The sequence below is a fragment of the Hemiscyllium ocellatum genome, chromosome 37 (assembly GCF_020745735.1).
Source record: "Hemiscyllium ocellatum isolate sHemOce1 chromosome 37, sHemOce1.pat.X.cur, whole genome shotgun sequence".
Lineage (NCBI taxonomy): Eukaryota > Metazoa > Chordata > Chondrichthyes > Orectolobiformes > Hemiscylliidae > Hemiscyllium > Hemiscyllium ocellatum.
Window position 1 is genome coordinate 21,778,603 of NC_083437.1, and position 24,777 is coordinate 21,803,379.

At 40.9% G+C, this 24,777-nt stretch overlaps 1 protein-coding gene across 3 annotated transcripts in view; it reads right to left on the bottom strand.

Moving 5' to 3' along the window:
- Positions 1–24,777, bottom strand: part of plekhm2 (pleckstrin homology domain containing, family M (with RUN domain) member 2) — a 67,182-nt gene that overhangs the window by 37,285 nt on the left and 5,120 nt on the right. For all 3 annotated transcript variants that reach the window (XM_060851822.1, XM_060851821.1, XM_060851820.1), the window contains exons 2-5: positions 6,311–6,417; positions 2,307–2,416; positions 1,841–1,940; positions 212–299 (exon numbers count right to left, since the gene is read on the bottom strand). In XM_060851822.1, coding sequence (XP_060707805.1) covers positions 212–299; positions 1,841–1,940; positions 2,307–2,416; positions 6,311–6,417 — 405 coding nt within the window. The remainder of the gene's footprint in view (positions 1–211; positions 300–1,840; positions 1,941–2,306; positions 2,417–6,310; positions 6,418–24,777) is intronic.

Genomic DNA, 24,777 nt, shown 5'->3' on the forward strand with positions numbered 1-24,777 from the left:
TATTCCACATTTTGACTTGGACAAAGCACAGAAGGGGCCCATTTACCTCGATGTGTCTTTACTAGCTCCATTAAACAAATCTTCTCGACAGCCCTGCAATATTGATGCTGAGAAAAATATTCCTCATCATTTAAGGCTCATTGCTGTCTTATGCTATTCCTTCATATATTTTAAGAACTTACACTATGTCACTTAAATGCTTGTTCCTTACCAACTCCAACTCAAATCGAATGAATTCCAGGCCAGACACTAGTGTGAGGAAGAGAGTCAGGTGATCATGACTGCAGACTAGGGCATTCCTTAGGGTTCAAAAGAAACACGACAGTAAGATATCACATATCTACAAGATCATTGATCTCTGTTTATCCAAGTGTTTTACTTTCTTCTATTACAAATGCAATGTCTTACTCTGTGTATTATTTTAGATACAATGGAGAATGCCACTTGATAAAGGAGACTGAGCAATTTATATTGAGAACAGTGCTGATTAAACTACATACATTTCTAAAATCTAACTACTTTTACGACTATGCTTTGTACGTAAACAATCACAAAATTTACAGGGCATGGCAAAATAGGAGCAACACTTTTTAAGTGATCCAGTATACATGTACGAGACCATCTTGGTTAGTTATTTTCCTTTGATTTTATGCTTTAAACTGCTGCTTAAGATATTAAGCCAACTGCAAAAATGCATGGAATTCTCATTCTTATCAGAATAATTTCTCCAGATGTGAGCACTATTCTATGTATACAGAGTCTTATAATCTTTCCAGACTTAAACATGACTGCGGAGAGTGGAGATGAGGAGCTAATGGCTTATGATACTGGGGAGCATATCTTCAGACTCACTTGCCCCTTACCCCTGTGCAATTACTTGGTGGTCCCACTACAAAACTCTTACTGCCCCCGTTGCCAGACTACAGCAAATTTAATGATACATAAGTTTTCTGGATTGCACCATCAATGAATGCAAGCCTTGTCATATGCACACTATCGCATTATATAACCACCAGCCCGATGGTCATATGATGTGATAGGTCATGCATTTATCTAATGCAAGTACTTTTGACACAGCACTTTTGCTGTCAGCTCATCCTTGTGTTACACCCAGAGTAATGATGTCATTGTTCATGTAATTCTTGACATTTCTTGAATTTAAAATTGCTGGCTGTAGGTAACTGGGGAGCATATCATATCCCTTGCATTGATACCAAAGCTTCATTATATTTCTACAGAAAGGATAAAAAGGATTCTATTTCACAACCAACCACCAGATAACATTACCCATCATTCTCCAACATCCCTATGCCTGATTAGTGCTTTTGACTGTGATTACTGTATATCGCAATGTGTGTCATACAAGATACCATTTTATTAGCCCAAAAATTATGTTTTTGCATATATTCAGCATAGAAGTTGTTCCTGTTTCAGCTCTTGACAGTTTATATTTTGGTTAGCAGCCAGTCCCAATATTTCATCCTACAAACAAGATATTTTACCTACTATCTTATAATTCAGCGTAAGGGATGAAGCAGATGATGCAGGTTGTGTTACATAGTTTAAGACATGCCCACAAAAAGCAGATCCAGTGCCTAAATGAGACTGATGATGAACACCCAGGTTCACTTCAAAACTCAGCAAATAAGTCAACACCTGTTTTTGGAGGAATTTTGAGGCAAAGATCAATTTATTCACCCGTGTATATTGTACGTACAATGGAATTTGCTGCTTTCCTACCAGTAATATGTCACTAGACTGTGGAATTACAATCTTTAATTCTAAATTAGCATGTTGCTGGTTTTAAAAATTCTACTTGCTCTGATGAGGTTGGACTTACTTGAAGTAGTACTTATGAAGCAGGTTTTGATTTTCCCAGAATAATCTCAGGTAGCTTTCCAGAGAATTCTCGTTTAATGCAAGGTACAGCCAGGCCCGACCTAAGAGGTTGGAAAAAGGGTTGAGTGAGATAGGTCAAGAAGGAAGAAGCCAGGACACCATCAGGGCCACTTTGAGGGTGTAAAATCAGGCATGATTCCCGCTTCTTAACACTACTCCAAGACCTGTACTATAACAAGTATGGTGTTAGCCCTGCTTGGTAACAGGATCAAACTTGGCAGCATTGGTCTGGTCATGGAAAAACCTGACATGTAGATAGTGGTGGGTGTTGAAACAGAGTTGGAAAAGAGAATGAAAACAGGGCAGGGAAAAATAAAAGTAAACAATTTAAATTTATTCTTAAATCAAACAGTACAAATGTAAATTCATGATATAGATTAGAGGCATATCTGTAGTTTGAAACTCACTGCGACCAAGGTTCGTAGCTACATGCTGCAGCACGTCAATCTGCTTCACCGCTTCACTCCGCGTAAAATGGACGACCAATACCCAGTACCCAGAGGAAATGTCCTGCAAACTAAACAGCAAATTTTGAATCGTAACGAGCAGCACAATAAAGACACACAAGTGAGACATCAGTCAGAATATCAAAATAGTGCTCGGTTCTGTGCACCAGAAATAACTGAATATCTGACATCTACGCTGCAAAGAAAAACATACAAAAATGGCCAATTTATAATGGTGGACATATCAATGATATTACCAACAAGCACTGAAATGTCAAAAGCAGCTCAACCCATTACTGGAAAGGCACAGCAGGTCAGGCAACATCCAAGGAATAGGACAATCGACGGATCTGGCGGGGGGGGGGGGGGGAGGAGGAGGAGGAGGTGTGGAAGGCACAAGTTAGAAGCAGGTGGGGGGGGTGTCATGGTGATAGGTCAGAGCAGAGGGTGGAGTGGATAGGTGGGAAGGAAGATGGACAGATGGGACAGTTCAAGAGGGTGGTGCCAAGTTAGAGGGTTGGATCTGAGATCCAGTGGGGGAGGAGAGATGAGGAAACTGCTGAAATTGACGTTGGTGCCGTTTGATTGGAGGGTCCCAAGGCAGAAGATGAAGCTCAAGGCACTCTTCCTCCAGGCATCTGGTGGCTAGGTTTAGGCAGTGGAGACAGCCCAGGACTTGCATATCCTTAGCAGAATGGAAAGGAAGTGAAGTAACTGGCCACATGGCAGTGAGGGTTTTTTGGTGTGGGCGTTCCAGAGATGTTCTGCGAGTTGGCATCCTGTCTCCCCAGTGTTGAGGAGACCACATCGAGAGCAATGGACACAGAAGACAAGGTGTCTGGAGGTACAGAAAATCTCTGATGGATATGGAAGGATCCTTTGGAGCCTTGGAAGGAGGTGAGGGCACAGGTTTTACACCTCTTGCGGTGTCAACGGAAGCTGTCAGGAATGGAGAGTGGATTGGTGGGGATGTAGACGGAATGGTCTCTGAGGAATCCTGATGGGATCGGGAGAGAAATATTTCTCTGATGGTGGGGTGTGACTGTAAGTGCCGGAAAAGGCGGAGGATAATGAGTTGTATCCAGAGATTGGTGGGGTGGAAGGAAGGTGAGGACCAGTAGGATTATATCCTGTTTATGGTTGGAGGGGTGGAGTTCAAGAGCAGAGGTGCAGGAAATTAACTGGAGGGCATTGTTGACCATGTGGGAGGGGAAATTGTGGTCCTTGAAGTAAGAGGCCATCTAGGATGAGCTGGAGTGAAATTGCTCCTCCTGGGAGCAGATACAGCAGAGGTGGAGGAATTGAAGGTAAGGAATAGTGTTTTTACAGGAAGGAGGGTGGGAGGAGGAGTAGGCCAGGTAGCTGTGGGAGTCGGTGTGTTTGATGGAGATGTCCGTGCTGAGTTGGTCACCAGAAATGGAGACAGAGAGATCTAGGAAGGGGAGGGAGGTGTCTGAGATGGTCTAGATGAACTTGATGTCAGGGTGGAAGGTGTTCGTGAAGTTGATGAACTATTCAATCTCCTCATGGGAGCATGAGGTTGCGCCGATACAGTCATCAAATTAGCAGAGGAAAAGGTGGGGAATAGTATTGATGTAACTACAGAAGATGGATTGTTCCACATATCCAAAGAGGGAGGCATAGCTGTGGCCCATGCCAGTGCCCATGGTTACTCCTTTGATCTGAAGGAAGTGGAAGGATTCAAAAAGGAGAAGCTGTTGAGGGTGAGGACCAGTTCATCCAATCAAAGGAGTGTGTCAGTGGAGGGATACTGGTTGGGTCGGCGGGAGAAGAAGAAACTGAGGTCTTGGAGGATGGATGTGTTCAGGGATTGGATGACCATGGTGAAGTTGAGATGTTGGGGCTAGGTAAATGAAAGTCATGGAGGGTGTGGGTGGTGTCCCAAATATATGTAGGGAGTTCTTGGACCAAAGGGAACAGGACGGTGTCAAGGTATGAGGAAATACGTTTGGTAGGGCAGGAGCAGGCAGAGACAACGGGTCGACCAGGGCAGTCAGGTTTGTGAATTTTGGGCAAGAGGTAGAACCAGGCAGTGCACAGTTCCATTCCATGAGGTCGAAGGCTGTGGATGGAGATTCCAACACAAGCGGATTTTTAAAAAAAGTATTTCTTAAGATTAATTAGTGTCATAATTTTTTTTAAATTAGGTATTTTATACTACTGCTTGCTACCATTACATTTCTGCAAAATTAACATGGAAATTTTAAAGTAAAAAATCAGTATGTTTTCATAACTTTGAGATTCCTTCCCATTTCAGTTCTACTTTAATTTATACAGAGAAGTTAACTTAGGTTGCAATCTCATAATGCTCTTTTGGAGTAAATAGCATTGTTTTTTCTGAAGTTGCCCTCACTCAGATGGTTTCTGCATTTAAAATCTCTCCCAGGAGAAAGGGGACAAAGATGACTTGCACAGAGATTTCATTTGGATGAGGTGTGGAGATGCTTGGTTGCCAAAGTGAAACTCCTGTAACAAGAACAGAATAAGTTAAAGGTCACATACTGCCCCTTTAGCAAAGGTGATAGCAGCCTTCCATTTTATAAGGTGATGGCTTCTGGCATAGCAGTCAACTGCATGAGCATCACCTGGTGTGCCTCAGGAAGATACCTGGCATGCTGAAGAAAGGGAGTGAGTTGAGAAGGTTCATGACTTTCTGGCCCATCTTCTCTGCACCTCCTTTGTGGCCAATTGAGCTTTAAGTTTTTTCTCACCGTCTCCAACGTCTTTCCAACAGTCAGCGTTGAGAGATCACAGCTAACAGCAACTATCTTCCAGTTGTCAATGTCAATATCCACAATTGTAATATCTGCTCATAAGTGTCCGTATAACAGAGGAATGAATGCTTAGGAGTTCCTGACGTTGTCGCTACTTCATCATAAGGAAGGACTTTGGGATTAGGGCTGTCATCCACCTGATAATTGTGGTCAAGCTAGTGCAGATTCTGTTGCCTTAGCAATGATGAAATAGTGATTGGATCAGCATGCTCCAGGATCTGGGTTGGTGGCCTTGTCTTGCCAAGAGCTATTAAGGATATATCTAAGACAGCAAGGGTGGAACCAGATTGCCTTTCCTCTTGTGTCGCATATGTTGTCCATGTTTCACCACTGTTGAGAAGTGCTCTAAGGATACATTCTTGACAGTTTCCTGTTTGCAGTCAGTCTGTTGTTCCATACACATATGCAACTTTGGCACATCTGTTGCACTTTTATAAATTGTGAGTTGACATCAACATCAAGTGACAGATTGCTGGTAGTCATGCTGCTCAGATACAAAGCTATTAACAATGAAAAGGATTGTATGATTGCATGTAGTAAAATTTCAAATAAAAGGCAGAGTTAGGTGTTGAAGCGGGAGGGACTTGTCCCCACATCCAAAGTTGTAAATATGCAGAAAAATAAATATATTTTATTCACGTGCATGTATTTTTTATCTCAAAAATGAATTTCCATTGTTACACTTGTGGTTAAAACAGCAACACCTAACATCAAATTAAATTCAATTCAAAAAAGGAAACCATAATTTTATTATATCAGTATATTGTCTCCTGGGATGGGCCTTTGCAGTGTAATGCTGGTGTACCTACCCCAGGGCCAGGAGGCCTGGGTTCAAGTTCCACCTGCTCCAGAGATGAGTCATATCTCTGAACAGATTGACAAGAAAGTATGTACGAAAAGAACGTGGAAGTGACATGTGACAACTACCTGAGCAGTAGAAAAAAATGTACAAGTTTTACAGTATATACGCTGGTTTGGGATTAATATCTAAAGTATACGTAAAGTCATATTCTAGCTTATAGCATGTAAGGGCTGGCTCATGGAAATAGTCTCAGATCTTAAATCTAATTTCTCTGGTGTTCCAAGTTTAAAAGACAACATTAACAGAGCAAGTGACAACACCTCAAGGATAGCTCACTGGATGTTAGTTGCAACGAAGTTATTCCTTACCCATAAAGTAGTGCATGGTCCAGATGTTCACACAGCCTCTGCAGCACCCTGTCATGGTTTCGAATTGCCGGTGTCTCCTCCTCACAGGCAGCAAAGTAACCCTGAATCTTGGGTGGGGAGGAGAGAGAAAAGAAAGAAAACAACCATTCTTTATACTAAACACAGACTTGGACACTCAGAAAAGTCAGCATTTTGAGGGTGACTGAATACTAGATAGTTATTCAACTCAACAGCAAAGGGAATTTTAAATGAACATTAAATGCAGTGCATTTGATATTTAGAAATGCACTCCCAAAGTTGACTCTAAATTACACTTTTAGTATGCCCATGAATCAGGTATGCAGTGTACACAATAATGGATACAAACTGACCAATGTAACTGCACCTAGATAACTAATTAGTATAACATGCCAAACATATAGGAGACATATGCATATATGATCTTTGCACAAAGATGCATGCCTTTTATCAAGAAAAACTGTACTCCCATGGATACAATCCCGTATTTCACGAGATCAATCACACAAAATAAGATCCAAGAAACAGATCTACCAGATTTCTGGGCTAGCACAATCTGGCAATCTTGCCTCCATCAACAGAAATCAATGGCCAAAGAACATATAGCAGTAAAACTTTAAACTCATTGTACCTCAAGTTTTTGGGATCAGATCCTGATCCCACATTGCCTATTTGACTTGCTGGATCAATTCAGAGGACAGATAAAGTATCAGTTAAATCACTGTGGATCTGGGTCGCTTCTTAGGCAAGGGTAGCAGCTTCCCTTCCCTAAGGACATTTAAGAATCAAATTTATTTAAAAACAATGATAATCTAGTGTTTCATGGTCATCATTACTGATATGCACCACATGGTTTTAAGTCAACAAAAATGAGATGCAAAAAAGCAAGTTTCTGGACAGCAGTATCCACGGCTAACCAGAAAAAAACTCAGTGATCCTCTGGGATCAATGTATTCAACATGTATTCAAATGCCAAATTTTACATGTTGAGTAGAGACCGTCACAAAAAATTAATAATGTCTTCCTTTCAGCTCTTAATCCTCAGCTTCGCCCACTTCCTTGCTTTTAACCAAACAGTTACTGTATATTCAAGATAGCATGCATTATGTTGCAGACAGTGGTGTGCTTATTAACTTTCTCCATATGGTGGACAAGATAATGTCAGTGATAACGTGGTATTAGCTCAAAATTACGAGAGGCTTTCAAAACTTTGGTTAAAAAGATAAGATGTTCAGGTCTTACACCATCAGAATTTGGCACCTAGCCCAGTATCTAAGTACCACACGAGACAATGAATTCCACAATACACTAATTGTTGTTGTACAGTCATCGTATAACAAGCTGAAGTCAATGCTGTGGGGCAAAGTTCTTAATATATTGAACTCTATAATATTCAAAGAATTATGTGCCATTTCCAAATATGCATTATTTACAGTCACCTCACTCGTACATTATTTTGGTATTTATGCCGAGAACAGAAATTACTGGAGGAATTGAGCAAGTCTGGCAGCATCTGTGGGAGAAAAGTAAACTTAACGTTTTGAGCCCGGTGACTCTTCATGAAAAACTGATAGCAGCAAGGAAATCCTAGTTTTTATACTGAAAATGTCGTGGGGGAGCTGGGGAGAGATCAGACTAGAAGCTCTGGGTCATTTTTATGGAGAGAAGGTAAGTGTTCTGAAAAGCAATCTGCACTTGTCTCCCCAGTATAGAAGCAAATACAGTAGGCTAGATTGAGTACATTTCTGCTTCACTTTTTAGCACAGCCAACCCGTTTTCATCCACTTGTATTATCACATTATATGGTTTGCTTTCAGCACAGACTACCAATTCTCTGCTACCCTCAGCCCTCATTACCACTTGTTCAGTTTCTCTTCTGCCCTGCCACCATAATAACCTTGTTTATCTACCTCTTTCATACTGCTCTCTCTCTCTGTCTGTGGACTCCATCTCCTCCTATTCACTCACCTCTCCCAACCTCATTCTCTACAAAAATACCAGATATCCCTAGTATCAGTTCTAATGAAAAAAAAGTTACCAGTCTCAAAATGTTAACTATGCTTTCTACCCACAGACGTGCTGAATTTCACCAACAATTTCGGTTATCGTTTTAGATCTCTAGCATTTGCAATTCTTTGTTTTATCGATCAAGGAGGTTAATAATGTCCATTCTAATTAGCAAGCAGCTGAATTCTAGTGGTGTATTAAATTGCATTCTTTAAGCTATCTTGTAAGCTATTTATGTTTCATTGTAAAAGAAGGTCAAGAGGTGATACTATTGCTGTTTTTAGGATTGCAAAGAAATGAAAATGGTAACATGGACCTCTGAGGAGCGGTTTCATCTTGCCTAAAACAGCACCATGTACAAGATGCATGGAAGCAATTCCCAAAGGTCTTTCATTAGCAACTTCCAAACTCTCAACCTCTAGCATCAAAGAGAACAAGGGCAGCAGATGTGCAAACATTATTTCATTGATCAAACAGTCAATCAATGGATAGAAATACTGGAAGATTGTACAAGCAATTAGTATTGAGTCATTCAAATTTGGTAGCAATTCTTTCAGAAAATATGAAAATACATTACATGAAAAATTGAGACTTGACATGCAATGTACATGGAAAACAACTGAATTCTGATTTTTGGCTCACAAACGTTTCCAATAATGATGTTTTCCCTCACATCATATGAGATCACCTCCTCTTTCAAGTACCAAACTCTAAGATGGTATTGGAAGTTACACTGGACTGTCTTTGATTTTTATTGGTAAAGCACTGCAGTGATCTGTCATGGTCTTCTGACCAGGAAATTCTCCCACTTATCATCTGTGGAGCATTTTAGAGGATTTACAGACCAATAATTAGCCTGTTAGATCACATTATGAATATACCTCCCATCATCATGAAGTCCTGGAGTGGAACTTAATTAACTTCTGGCCCAGGAGTAGGGGCACCACCATTGCAGTACAAGATGTCTTAACTGCTGCAGACTAACACACCATTCCTTGAAACTATTTTTTTGGTGAAGGACCTTCTTCCAAATGAATTAACAATCACAGACATCCACATCATTACATCATATCCATAAATAAAACGTGCTGCTTTTATAGTGTGTTGATCATGCCATTCGGAAAACAAGTTATTTACTTACACTTAGTGAGATGGTGTACCTATTTCTCGCTGCATTCTGTCTTTTATTGGCAGGAGGGTGAAATCACTGGGGCGAAGAAGTCCAATGTGCTGTTGGAACTGGGCAGGTGAATGATCCACTAAGATGCCTCCAGCCACCACTCAAATCAATTAGACTTAATCATGGTGCCATAAGCAGTAACCCACTCACATTGGTTATGTGCGGCAGACATTGTGGAAAATGCCTCTAAGCCCACTGATCTGCAGATCCCATTTCAGAATCACTGGACTAACTGATAAAAGGTTGATTGTTCAAATTCAATCATTTAATAGGACCACAGGTTGACAGAAAGCAAATTACACCTAGAAATGACATTTTAATCTTAGTTTTGAAAAGTTTCTTTTGACAGTTTCCATTGAACTTTAGAGTTTTTGTTCATCGTCCCTAGAGGCTGTCTTGCCAGTTTCTTTTAAAAAAAGTAAAAAATTAGATCAAAGTTGATCTTTTCTCACCCTTACACTTAGAGAAGAGCATCTCATTTAATCTGGCAATTTCCTGAGGAAAGTTACAGCAGATTCCTGTCAACTTTGTTTGTCACTTGAATTCCACTCCATGTAGTGTTTACCATATTCATGTTCAATAATGAGGCATAAATGTACATGACTCACATTTTCTGCCAAGCATTGAGAAATAGTTCTTGACTCATTGCTTCTTCCAAAATGCTGACTATCATGTGATATTCACACAATGAAAACCACCAGTTTGGTAAACTTAGAAATTGCTCACTATCTCTTGGGTTTCTCCATCTATCTTACAACACAGGCAGGCTCGTAGCAAAGAGCGACGTGTCAAGAATGGTTCTTTTCTCATAGCAATTTTATGCAATTCACATTCTTACATGTTTCTATATGAACTGTATCAGATAGAGTTAGAGATGTACAGCATTGAAATAGTCCCTTCAGTCCAATTCGTTCATACTGACCAGATATCCTAAACTAATCCAGTCCCATCTGTTAGTATCTGGCCCATATCCCTCTAAATCCTTCCTATTTATATACCCCATCCAGATGCCTTTTAAAATGTTGTAATTTTACCACCCTCCACTATTTCCCCTGTAAGTTCATTCTGTACATGCACCAGACACATGATCAGGAATGGTGGGGATTAGAATTCACATCAGGTTGTTGTCAGACCTCTTTCCCAAGGCAACGCAGGGATATGATTAAATTCTCTTGACTCGTTACATATATTACTACACTGACCAAACATCATTCAAACGTCAGCATGACCATCACAGTTAAACTGTACAGCATCCTACCCATGTTAATATATTCTATTTTTTAAAAATGTTTGGATAGATGACAGGCAATGATCTGACACTTTGCAGTATGACCAGATGTTTTAAACTATGATTTTATCAATAATTAAGATGAAACTATTTAGTGATCAAGATCCTCAAGTGTTGCAATGCTCTCTGCAAACAGTAGAGTCTGTAGACATCTCCAATCCAAGAGGAGTACTGCTACTTTCAGGACTACAAAATCCAGCCCAGGAATAATCGACAACACTGCTGCAATGCAATTTGAAATGCTAAATGTAGAAATGGAATCAGGTTTTGCTTTCTGAAATCGCAAGGAGGCTGACTCTTGTTTCTTATATTTATTAGGTAAAAACAATGACTGCAGATGCTGGAAACCAGCATCTTATATTTATCTGGTATCTTATATTTATTGTTTGATTGATGACTCAACATCAAATAAAAATAGCTCTCTCATGGTCATTTGTTTCAAAACAGTAACATTCTACATTCTCTACCCTGTCTGCATTCTCAAAAAGACATACTGTATGCACTCAACAAGGTTATGTGATGTTGCTCCCAGGTGCTATGTCAGAAGAATAATTAATCAAAACCTGCACCTCCATTCTAACCGATTAAACACTTAATAGCCATCTAGGTTTGTTCAATACATTCACACAAGTTAGACGATTCTTTGATCGTTTACAATAAATTCTGTGTCCAATGTATCTCTCTCACTAGCTGCCTGAAGGAACAGGAACTCCGAAAGCTTGCAGTTTCAAACAAACCTGCTGGACTATAATCTGGAGTCGTATAATTTTTGACTTTGTCCACCCCAGTCCAATACTGGCACCTCCACATTAGAAGACTAAGCGACATTGTGAAGGGATCTCAGCTCTGAGCTGAGGTTGGTTAAGAAGAAACATAAGGAAAGGCTGCTGACACTGCAAAAACTGCAACATGCTCAATTACAAACGATCCTTTAACCACAACCCAACATGCAATGCTCAAGAAGCCAAACAGGGAATAAAATTATAGTATGTGAACAGAATTTGAACCATTACACAGTTTTGTACAGTAATCAGAAACAGCTCTCAGTTTTACAGGAAGTTGATATGTTGGGAAAGAATAAATCCTCTGCTGCATGAGACTAGGAATCCATCAGCGATTTGCTCTGTGAAACAGAACACAGGAGTGTGGCTTCAGAGTAGCTGGGAAAGAAGAAGTATCATTCCTGCCTGTATTTTCCGCTGAAAGTTCACAAAGGATAGTATGAGCAAGTGAAACTGAAGGTTTGTGCCTTTCCCAACCTCAGGAGTCCAGAAAGCTTTTATGTAAAATGAAATATTTTGACATTATAAATTTGAAAAAGGAAATGTATGTTTTTGTGCAGAGCATTAATCAAACAGGTAAATCGTAATCAGTTTGGAAGTGATCAAAGAAAGAATATAGATGAAAGCTATCAAAATATAAAGAGCTACATTGTTTCTTTGTTTTTCTGCTTTTTAAAAAGTTAAACATTACAGTCTTCCTTACTAAACTTGGTTTCCTTTCTGCTTGTACCTAAATTTCTGTACCTAGATTCCTTTGGATCTAAGATGGCACCATAAATGATGACTTGTAAACTTTTCACTGTACTCATGAGTGTATGTGACAATAAACCTAATTCAATTTAAATGCCAGAACAGATTTTTTTAATTCGGACACTTCTAATATATATTAGTTTTGTTTTAGCTTCCAGGTGATTGCAACTCATTTTGACATCAAAAGGATGAGCAAGAGTTTCTAAGAATTAACTTTGCAAATGGGATAATGAATGAAAAACACTGTTGAGACTTTGTCGAGGTGTAAGTGGCTAGGGCACTTCACTACAAGTCCTGATTTGGGTATCAAAAACAAAAAGGACTTTATTTCCACTAAAATCCTAACCAATATTGACAACCTGAAAATGAAAAAAAAAGCTAGAAATACTCAGCAGATCAGGCAGCAGAGATGGAGAACAAACACTGGTTTCACTCTTCAATCACCCAATAACCCCTTTCTTTCCCAAGTATAAAGGATACATCACCTGATGTTCTCACTGTCTAAAGCCACAAATGTTTTCTCCATTTAAATAGCAACTTACTTCTACATCATTTTGTTTAGTGGACCATATTTGCTCCACACAGCACACTGTCCTCGACTTTGTGAAGATCAAAAGCAAACTGGGTGATTATTTTGCAGAACACACTTGTTTAGTCTGCAGTCAAGATCCAAATTTCTGGTTGCTGGTCATTTTAATTCTCTCTTCCACTCTGATCTCAGCCTCCTACATAGTTCTAAAATGAAGCTCAATGAAAGGTTGAGGAACAACAGCTTATCTTTAATTAGGCACTTTCAAAGTCTGAACTTAACATTTGTGAGCTTAATGTCAGATTATAATACTACTCCCATTTTATTCCAATAGCAGGTGCTGGCAGAAGATTCTGCTGTTGTAATTTTCAACTTCAGGCTCATCTTTTATGTCTTTGTGTATGTCCCATTATCCTCCCGTTTAGAATTTATTCACTGCTTTTCACCTTTTCAGAGACCTTTCCTTTTGTTCTTTCCTCATGCCTCCTTACTTGTTGATCTCCACTGCATCCTGCTTAAGCAATGCCTTGATTTTAAAATCCTCACCCCAGTTGTCAAATCTTCTATGACCTCAACTCAATCTATTACTACTCTTCACCAGTGTTCCACCATCCACTTTGCCCCCCACATATGTTCATCAATCCTCTCACTCCCACACAGTTCTCAGGCATTCCTAATTTTAAATAACTGTTGTTGGCCATGCCTGTAGCTCTCAATGCCTGAGCTCTCAAATTCCATGCCTAAATCTCTTTACTGCGCTCCCCTCTTTTAAAAATGCGCTTTACCTCTGACCACGTTTTTGGTCACATGCCCTAATATCTCCTTCTGTGTTTAATAACACTCCTGTAAGTCTGGGATGTTTAGTTACACAGAAGATAGTGGAGGCGGGTATAATTACAACATTTAAAAAGCATCCGGATGGGTTTATGAATAGGAAGGATTTAGAGGGATACGGGCCAAGCACTGGCAAATGAGACTAAGATTAGGTGAGGCTAACTGGTCGGCCTGGATGAGTTGGACCAAAGGATCTGTTTCCATGCTGTGCATCTCTGTGACTGTGATATGAGAAACAAAAAATAGCTAACATTGGTAGGAGTTGCTTATAGACTACCAAACAAGAGTGGTGATGTGGGGCATGATATTAATCAGAAGATTAATGAGACATGCAGCTTGGGTAATTTCAATCTACATATGGCTCAGGCAAATCGAATAAGCACCAGTACAGTGGAGAATGAGTTTCTGGAATACATTTGGGATAGTTTTCTAGAACAATATAATCAGGGACAAACAACAACAAGCTGTTTTAGATCAAGAAATTTATAGCAAAAAAAAGGTCTAATTAATAATCTTTACAGCATGGAAACAGACCCTTCAGTCCAACTCATCGATGTTCCCAAACTAAACTTACGTTTGGCCCATGTCCCCCCAAACATTTCCGATTCATGTACTTATCCAAATGTCTTTTAAATGCTGTCACTATTCCTGCAATCACTTCCTCTGGCAGTTCATTCCACACACGAACTACCGTGTTTAAAAAAAATTGCCCTTCATGTCCTTTTAAAACTTTCTTCTCTCACCTTAAAAATATGCTCCCTAGTTTTGAACCCCCCTTCCCAAGCGAAAAAAACCCTTGCTAATTCACCTTGTCTATGCTGAAAATGTGTTGCTGGAAAAGCGCAGCAGGTCAGGCAGCATCCAAGGGACAGGAAATTCGACGTTTCGGGCATAAGCCCTTCATCAGGAACGTTGAATTTCCTGTTCCTTGGATGCTGCCTGACCTGCTGCGCTTTTCCAGCAACACATTTTCAGCTCTGATCTCCAGCATCTGCAGACCTCACTTTCTCCTATTCACCTTGTCTATGCCCATCAAGGTTCCTTAAACCTCTACAAGTCACCCCTCAACATTCTATGCTCAAGTGAAAAATGTCCCAGCCTATCTACTCTATTTTTATGTCTCAAACGCTCCATTACTGGCAACATCCTGGTAAATCTTTTCTGAACCCTTTCAATTTAATAATATCCTGTCTACATCGAGGCACACTATTCCAGAAGAGGCCTTACCAATGTCCTGTACAGCACAGCACAATACATTATGTTTGAAAGTGGCTTAGATAATCTGAAACCAGGAAGCTTAATTTGAAAACAGAAAATGAATAAGGCATGAGGTACAAATTAGCTGAGGTGGATTGGGACAATACTTTAACAAGTATGATGGTACATAGGTAATGGATAACCTTTAACAAATTATTACATAGTTTACAGCAACTGTAAGTTCCTTCAAAATACAAAATCCCATTTGGCAACTATGAATAACAAAAGTTAAGAGTGGCAGAAGATTAAAAGAGACGCCTGCAAAGCTACTTGAAATAATAGTAAACCCAAGAATTAGGATGGTTTTAGAATACAGCAAATGAGGACCAAAGACTGATAGAACGAGTATAGAATATGAAAGTAAACTATGAAACTCACAAAAATAGACTATAAAAGCTTCTACAGGTACACAAAAAGGAAACATTTAGCTAAGACAAATTTGTATCCAAGACAGGCAGAGTCTGAAGAATTTATAATGGGGAATAATGAAATGGTAAATGCTTACTTTGCATGTATCAAGGAGATGAATTCAAGAAATTTCTCCAGAATTAGAGATGCAAGGAACAGGGGTGCATGAGGAACTGAAGGGAATCAGCATTTGTAGAAAAGCTGTGCTGGAGAAATCAATATGACTGAAAGTTGATAAATCAACAGAACCTGATTTGACATTCCAGTACAATGAATGAGGGAACTTTAAATATGGTGGATGCATTGATGATAATTTTCTAAAATTCTATGGATTCTGGAATAATTTCTGCAGATTGGAGGTCTAAAAATGATACTCCAAACTTAAGAAGGGATTGAGAGAGAAAACAGAAAAACAAATTTGTTAGCCTAACATCAGTATTAAGAAAAAAAACCTACAATCAAATCAGAAAAGATGTGATAAATTAGTACTTGGATAATAATGATCTGACTGGGCACAATCTGCTTGTTTGTATTGTGTGATGAGTCTCTTAGAGTTTGGAGGATGTATCACAATTGTTAGAGGGATATTGGTGAGCATGGCTTACTTGAATTTTCAGAAAGCTTTTACGATATTCTCTCATCCCATGGATAGACTTAGTGAGTGGGCATGAAAATAGCAGATGAAATATAATGTGAACAAGTGTGAAGTTTTCCATTTGGGTAGGAAGATGGACAGAGTATTTCTTAAATGGTAAGAGGTTAGAAAGTGTAGGTGTTAAAATAACCTGCACACAATCACCAATAAGTCAATGAAGGCATAGCAATTTATTACAAGGAGATTTGAGTACAGGAACAATGAAGCCTTTCTCCATTGAAGAGGACCTTAGTTGGACTGCATCTGGAACAGCTGCGTCATTTTAGCCTCCTCAACTTGGGAAGGATGATATTGTCATGAAAAGAGTATAACAAAAGTTCATCAGGCTTATTCATGGGGTGGTGGGACTGTCTTGTGAAGAAACATTGGGAAAACTGGGCATTCTAGAGAATCAAAGAACAAGGTGACCTCACTGAAACTTATGAATTACTTAAAAAGGATAGACTGGGCGGATCCAGGTAAGTTGTTCACTCTGGTTGGGGAGTCTAGAACAAAAGGGTACAACTTCAAAATAAGGAGAGAGCTTTTCACGACTGAGGTGAAGTTTTACTTTTCGCAAAGGGCTGTTAATCTTCGAAACTCTTGACCACAGAGGACCGTGGAAGAACATTTAATATGTTTAGAGACTATTAAATTTCTAAAAACCATAGAACATAAAGGAATATAGGGATTGTGTTGCGGTAAAAATAAAGCATTAAAGTGGAAATAATGATCTTTTGGAATGGCCTCATGTGGGCTAAAAGGCCTGTTCCTGTTGCTGTAAACAATGCTTCTCAAAGTTCCTTGGTAGTCAATGCAGAATCTTCCTATAACACAAGCAATACTAATCAACAGCTTTCCCCTATATACTCCATATCTAAGTGATCCAGTATCCCTGGGCATGGTGTAATGTTAAAAAATTAAATGGGACACTCTCTCTCTGGACATTAAAGAGTTTAACTACACTAATGAACATTCTGGAAGTGGGTGGGGACGATATTCATGCAAGACCCCCACTCCATTTGAACAGACATCTGCTACTACACCTCTACTACAATCAAATTAAACTATCATTCAATCTCTTCCATTCAGAAATCAAATTTCTAACCATCTCCTGAAGTTAGGAATATTGCAACTACATTGTCTTGGGGAATCATTGAGTCAGGAAGTTATTTGCATAACAATTCCACAGGATTAGGGCATTTACATTTGCATGATCTCCAAGGATGATATCATCCTACCATTGTACCTGGGGTAACATGTGACTGTGAGGGAGTGGCTGGGGATTGTCTTGAGTGGCACGTGACTGTGGGGGAGCGGCCAGAGCATCTGTGAACATTACTAACTGATCTGTATAAAGGGGATGTATTTTCCTTTGTTAGAGCTTCTTTTGACTTGACTTTGCATGTCTGTGAAGGTGGTCAAAGAAGACACCTAGCTTGTATAGGCTTTAATAAACTAACTGTTTGCAGAAGTTGGTGTTTATGAATTGCATCTCGTGAGTGAAACCTCGGGAAAAGAACCTAAGAATGGCACGAGGAATATTATTCCAATGCCAACTCGATGCTTGGATTTATACATGCCCTGGATACCTTCCCTTTTATTCCTTGCTCCTTCAATGCAGATGTTGTTACGTTAAGCTTCAATCCCTACTTCTGAGAAACCAAGCACTTTTACACGATTTTCATTTTTGTTTTACAGAAGATACCAAATGTAATTTGCCAAAATTTTGCCTATGTAAATGGAAGAAAGGAAACAGCAGCGCTACTGACTACTGGGGACAAAATCCATTTTGGGCATTAGCATTACTATGCCTTCCTCTTCCATTCAAAACAACCAGACAGTGTCAACCTTTCAAAAATTCACAAGATACATAGAGAGATGTACAATTTTAACTCAAAACCTGGTTTTGAACATTGAACTACAACTCAAACTATACTATATTGTGGTGAAGGCCACTCAGTGACACTCACGAAACTAATTCAATTACTTACCAATTAAATATAAAAAGTGAAGCATAGGCAGAATTTTCTTCTCTTCAAACTTATCACTTAATCACTGCAATTCTATAGTGCCCATAAATAACTGATTTTTTATTTCCTGTGTTTTCTGTTCTAATTCTGATATTTTTAGCAGTTTTTAAACAAAAAGTCTGTCAGTAATTAAACAGACATGTTGACTACTTTTCCCTGTTCAGATACTAAAAGACATATGTACCTTCAGCATTTTCTATTGTAATTGCGCTATAAACGAGCTCCAGCTATGCTCAAGAATTAGGTGTTCCAATGTTGTCAGGAAAGATTCAAAAACACCACTGCACACATCTTTGACAATGTTCCAGATGTTTCACTCCCTCAGGATACAGGACTAGATTTTCCAGTCATGTGAGAACCTGGGCTAAATAAACACAGGCAAGTTAGGCAGGCAGTACCATTTAGGCAAAAGTGAGGACTGCAGATGCTAGAAACAGTTTAGATCAGAGTGGTGCTGGAAAAGCACAGCAGGTCAGGCCACATCCGAGGAGCAGGAAAATCGATGTTTCGGGCAAAAGCTCTTCATCAGGAATGGAGGCAGGGGGCCTCCAGGGTGGGGAGAAGGTAGCAAAGAGTACAAACAGATGGATGAGGATGGAGGAGATAGGTCAGAGGGGAGGTGGAGCAGATAGGTGGGAAGGGAGATTAGCAGATAGGTGGGAAGGGAGATTGGCAGGTAGGACAGGCCATGGGGACAGTGCTGACCTGAAAAGTTTGAACTGGGATAAAGGTGGGGCGTGGGGGAAGGTACTCTTTGCTACCTTCTCCCCAACACCTTATCTCTCCACTCTGGAGGCTCCCTGCCTCCATTCCTGATGAAGGGGTTTTGCCTGAAACGTCGATTTTCCTGCTCCTAGGATGCTGCCTGACCTGCTGTGCTTTTCTAGCACCACTCTAATCTAAACCCCAGGCAGTACCATTTGCCTATAATCCACACAATGTTGCCTTGTATTTAAAAATATTGAGAAAATTTGAATCAATTGTAATGTAGTTTCTGAGTAAAAAATGAGGTCTGCAGATGCTGGAGATCACAGCTGCAAATGTGTTGCTGGTCAAAGCACAGCAGGTTAGGCAGCATCTCAGGAATAGAGAATTCGACGTTTCGAGCATAAGCCCTTCATCAGGAATAAGAGAGAGAGAGCCAAGCCGGCTGAGATAAAAGGTAGGGAGGAGGGACTAGGGGGAGGGGCGATGGAGGTGGGATAGGTGGAAGGAGGTCAAGGTGAGGGTGATAGGCCGGAGTGGGGTGGGGGCGGAGAGGTCAGGAAGAGGATTGCAGGTTAGGAGGGCGGTGCTGAGTTGAGGGAACCGACTGAGACAAGGTGGGGGGAGGGGAAATGAGGAAGCTGGAGAAATCTGAATTCATACCTTGTGGTTGGAGGGTTCCCAGGCGGAAGATGAGGCGCTCCTCCTCCAGCCGTCGTGTAGTTGTGTTCTGCCGGTGGAGGAGTCCAAGGACCTGCATGTCCTCGGTGGAGTGGGAGGGGGAGTTAAAGTGTTGAGCCACGGGGTGATTGGGTTGGTTGGTTCGGGCGGCCCAGAGGTGTTCTCTGAAGCGTTCCGCAAGTAAGCGGCCTGTCTCACCAATATAGAGGAGGCCACATCGGGTGCAGCGGATGCAATAGATGATGTGTGTGGAGGTACAGGTGAACTTGTGGCGGATATGGACCAACCTCCACCCCCGGCCCCCCACCAACCCAACCTCCACCCCCGGCCCCCCACCAACCCAACCTCCACCCCCGGCCCCCCACCAACCCAACCTCCACCCCCGGCACCTTCCCCTGCAACCGCAGGAAATGTAAAACTTGCGCCCACACCTCCACACTCACTTCCCTCCAAGGCCCCAAGGGATCCTTCCATATCCGCCACAAGTTCACCTGTACCTCCACACACATCATCTATTGCATCCGCTGCACCCGATGTGGCCTCCTCTATATTGGTGAGACAGGCCGCTTACTTGCGGAACGCTTCAGAGAACACCTCTGGGCCGCCCGAACCAACCAACCCAATCACCCCGTGGCTCAACACTTTAACTCCCCCTCCCACTCCACCGAGGACATGCAGGTCCTTGGACTCCTCCACCGGCAGAACACAACTACACGACGGCTGGAGGAGGAGCGCCTCATCTTCCGCCTGGGAACCCTCCAACCACAAGGTATGAATTCAGATTTCTCCAGCTTCCTCATTTCCCCTCCCCCCACCTTGTCTCAGTCGGTTCCCTCAACTCAGCACCGCCCTCCTAACCTGCAATCCTCTTCCTGACCTCTCCGCCCCCACCCCACTCCGGCCTATCACCCTCACCGTGACCTCCTTCCACCTATCCCACCTCCATCGCCCCTCCCCCTAGTCCCTCCTCCCTACCTTTTATCTCAGCCGGCTTGGCTCTCTCTCTCTTATTCCTGATGAAGGGCTTATGCTCGAAACGTCGAATTCTCTATTCCTGAGATGCTGCCTAACCTGCTGTGCTTTGACCAGCAACACATTTGCAGCTAATGTAGTTTCTGAGCCTGGAATCTAAATCCACCTAGGGGTGTGAAACCCTGTTCTAACATATAATGTTGGAGGGAAATGTGGACCAGTTAATTTTCATATTTTGCTCTTCATACTGTTTGCTACTATAGGAGAGGTGGCATTACAGCTGAAATAATCTTCTGAGAGATCTGACATATTGTAGCAAGTGGTGGAGGGAAATGTTTATGGAGTCTAAGGGAACAGTCAGGTGAACTACTATATCTTGATAGTGTCAAGTTCTTTAAGCATTGTTGCTCTCCACTTTACTAGGCAATGAGGAGTATTTTATCACACTCTACACCCTACATAATGGGGTTAGATAGGCTTTGTGGGGTCAGGAGGCAAGTCACCTGGCACAAGAATGCTGCTTCTATCCGTTTTCATAACCAGAATGATACCTTTGGCTTCTCAGCTCCTGGTCAAAAATGACTCCAGACACGTGTCTGCGTGGGTTTCCTCCGGGTGCTCCAGTTTCCTCCCACAGTCCAAAGATGTGCGGGTCAGGTGAATTGGCCATGCCAAATTGCCCGCAGTGTTAGGTAAGGGGTAAATATGGGTGGGTGGCGGGTCGGTGTGGACTTGTTGGGCCGAAGGGCCTGTTTCCACACTGTAAGTAATCCAATCGACATTAGGGGGACTACTTAAATGATGGTTTGTAAGCTCTTCGGAAGAGTTTAGCCTTTGGTAAGATTGGTAGATATAATTCAATGTGTTAAGAAAATCCCTTTAGAAGTAACAACAGCGAAATGAAGTACATCTTAAATAATAAGACTTTAAATAGAATGGTGAAGGGAACCCCTGGGAAGGAGACAATGCCAGTCCTTGGGTTCACTGGCTTTGGATCCAGGTTGAACTTGGAGGCCTAGGTTCAAGATTCACCTGGTCCAGAAGTGTGCAAATACATCCCTGAACAGGTTGATTTGAAGATACCTAAGGTTTAACTTATAATTGGAAATCATGTATAATTTATTACTTTATTAACAGAAATTGAAAAAGCAACAAATTTAATTGAATACAGGTACACAATCTGAAATGTTCAGGACTGGCTAATTTTCGGAATTCAGAATTTTTCAAATTTCAGAACAAGTGGCAGTTTAATTATGAAATTTTTCAAATTCTTTCCAAAGAATAGACTCACGGAGAGTAAAACAGGCCTTGAGACAGAATTGAGGCCGGTCAGTACTGGGCCATGCCCCCCAACGTCACATCTGAATGACACTCCAAGTGGAGGTGGACTTGGGTTAACTGTTTGCATGCCAAACAACCTTGTTAATGAGAAAAAAACTTCACAAAAACAAACTTTTGGACTCTGGAGCTTTTCGGATTTTGGGATTTCAGATATGGGATGTCTACATGAACTACAACGGATGAGGGGCTTGTTATAGATATTTGAGAAGTTAGGATGTTTTTCTATGCTGCAGCTCAGGACATTAAATGATGACTACATAAGGTTTTCAGGTTACAATAAGAAATAATGACAGGGTCATTACTGATCTGGAACTGCAATGATGGGGGCGATTTTAAGATGATCAGAAAAAGAACTCGTGGGGATATAAATAGGTTTGCTGCAGAGTTAGCTAGAACTTGACATTCTTGGAAACTGTTGTAGAAGATTGCACAAATTCCTTTAAACAAACCGCTGAATGTTTGAATAAACAAGAAAGTGGAACTAATTTAGACTGTTCAGATAGAGAAAAATATTGTGTGCCTGGTTTATGATTTGCTCTTTTAGTTACTATCGCAGTTAAAAATATTTAAGGATGTGCCTTTCAATCTGTATAAAACAATGACTGAATGTGCAGTAATCAGTGTTCCTGTGTCTAATTGCTATAGGATCAATGTCTTCCAAGTACTTAGAATGCCCACTCTTGTCTTGCCACTCAGCCAATCTTCAATGAATTCCACATTGCTTCCTTTCACTGTACTGCTATTGTTATCCAACATTTATCAATAAACTTTATGTAAAATGCTTTGCGCACAAGTTTCCTTTACACCAATGTCATTCAATCATACTTGCTATAGTTTTTAGTTATAGCAGATGCCTTGTGGTGTTGCTTATGATGAGTCTGTGATTACATTCTTTTAATTGAAAGTATTATACAGATTCTCGACACTCCTGTTTACAATCTGCATATACATTACATCGCAATGGAATTCACCTCAGATACATAACCCAGCTACACAGTTAGTTCATCTCACAACCTGGGAAATTTAAACTACTTATTAAAGCAAAACCCTGGGTGAGGATGGGGGAAATTGGCAAGCAGTAACAGGTTCTCTCTGCAGAAAATCAGGTTAGCTTATACCATCATTTCACTGGCTTCACCGGAGACACTCTGATGTTACCTAGTGTGATGACAAAATGTCTGAAAACAAATCTTCAAGCTCAGCGAGCTAACTTACATACTTATCAACCTGAACTACAAATCTTCTCAAAAATCACTATACCACCATTTGCTACTTTAGAGAACAGGTCACTAACACCATTCACCCTTGCACATCGACAGCTGACCGTTCAAACTGTTAAGGCTCAGAAACATCCCCCTCTCAAAGAATGGCTTTTAACTTTTATAAATAGAATGCCTTCCTACAGCATCGCTGGAGAGACAAACTCTTATTAAACTGAGCATTTAGCCTGCAGCAGCTGTTCCAAATTCTTCTTTGTTCCATTGATTGGGTTGTTGTGGTACAGTGGTAAGATTCTAGATTCTTAACTCTAGCCTAGGAGGCCAGTGTTCAATTTCATCTGCCAACAAGTTTGATGAGAAAATATGTTGATAGGGCTCTTATCCCTACCTCTGAGCCATGAGACTTGGGTTCAAGTCCCAACTGCCCTAGGTGTGTGTCAGAACATCTCCAATCAGGTAGATTAAAAAGTACATGGTCAGAAACGTGTTGGCACACTGGTGGTCAATTTAGAGGACTCTTGTGGCACAGAAGAGTCTATCTCTGAACCAGAAGGCCCAGGTTCAAGTCCAACCTACTTCGGAAGCACGTAATGACATCGCAGAACAGGTTGCTTTTTAATAAGTGTGCTATGTTCATGCTGTATTTGAACATTTCTGGTTCTGTAATTCCAACGTGTAATTATACAAGGGGATGCTCTGTAGGATTGTTGCTGGAAAAAATACATCAACGTGCTTCGCTGCCTGTCAATGACAACTGCCTTGCAAAGCACAGATCAGAAAATGAACCGGGACCCTAACAATTTGTGCAGATCATAACAAATGTAACCAAGGCCACTGGTAGAAGGTGGGCAATAGAGAGCAATGTTGTTTTTAAGTATGACCAAGAAGGGTATAATCAACACAGGACCAAAGTGATAGCTCCAGAAGCCAAGACATTCAGACATCAAACTCTAGACTTTACTTTGATAGTAAAGAAAGTTAAGAAGAGTTGCAGTATTTTTTAAAACTAGAAAAATCAAATATGAGCTGGCAAGCATCTCAAAAACAGAAAAATCAACCTCATACAGCAATTTTAACATTGCAATGTCTTTTCATCTCAGAGACCAGCCAAATCCAAGAATAAAGCACACTTAAACAGGAATGCAAACAGATTATCATGCTAAAGTATCATACTTAGAAGGGCTTGAAAAATGCAGCGTTGAATCTGGGAATATTTCATGGAACACTAAATGGAAATTTATTCTCTATCTGGTCCACATTGCATATACTGTACCAGGGAATAAAGGAATGGTGTGAAGTAACATTTTAGAGTCAGAGATATACAGTATGGAAACAGACCCTTCCGTGCCAACCAGATATCCTAAACCGATCTAGTCCCATCTGACAGCGTTTGGCCCATATTCTTCTAAATCCTTCCTATGCACCCATCCAAATGCCTTTTAAATGTTTTAGTTGTGGAGATGGATACAATTACATTTTAAAGATGTAATAAATACCAACATTGGTGGCCCCTCGCAGACAAGGATGACTCTCTTCCACCCTCAGTAAGTCTGTGGGTTGCTGTACAGACTGAAGTGGCTTCCATAGGGGAGGGTGGGGTGTTGTTGTGACAGTACTCTTCTTACACTGTTTTTACCTAGCTTCCACAATTTTCCCCAATGGCAAGTCTTGAGGTGCTTGGCGTCATCCTGGATGCTACGCCTCCAACATTGGACAGTTGGGCCAGTAACTCCCAGGCATCTGGGAATGGCACACTTCAGTGAGGCCTTGAAGTATCATTGAAGCACTTTCCGTATCTACCTGGGGCTTAGCTGATGCTTGGAAGCTG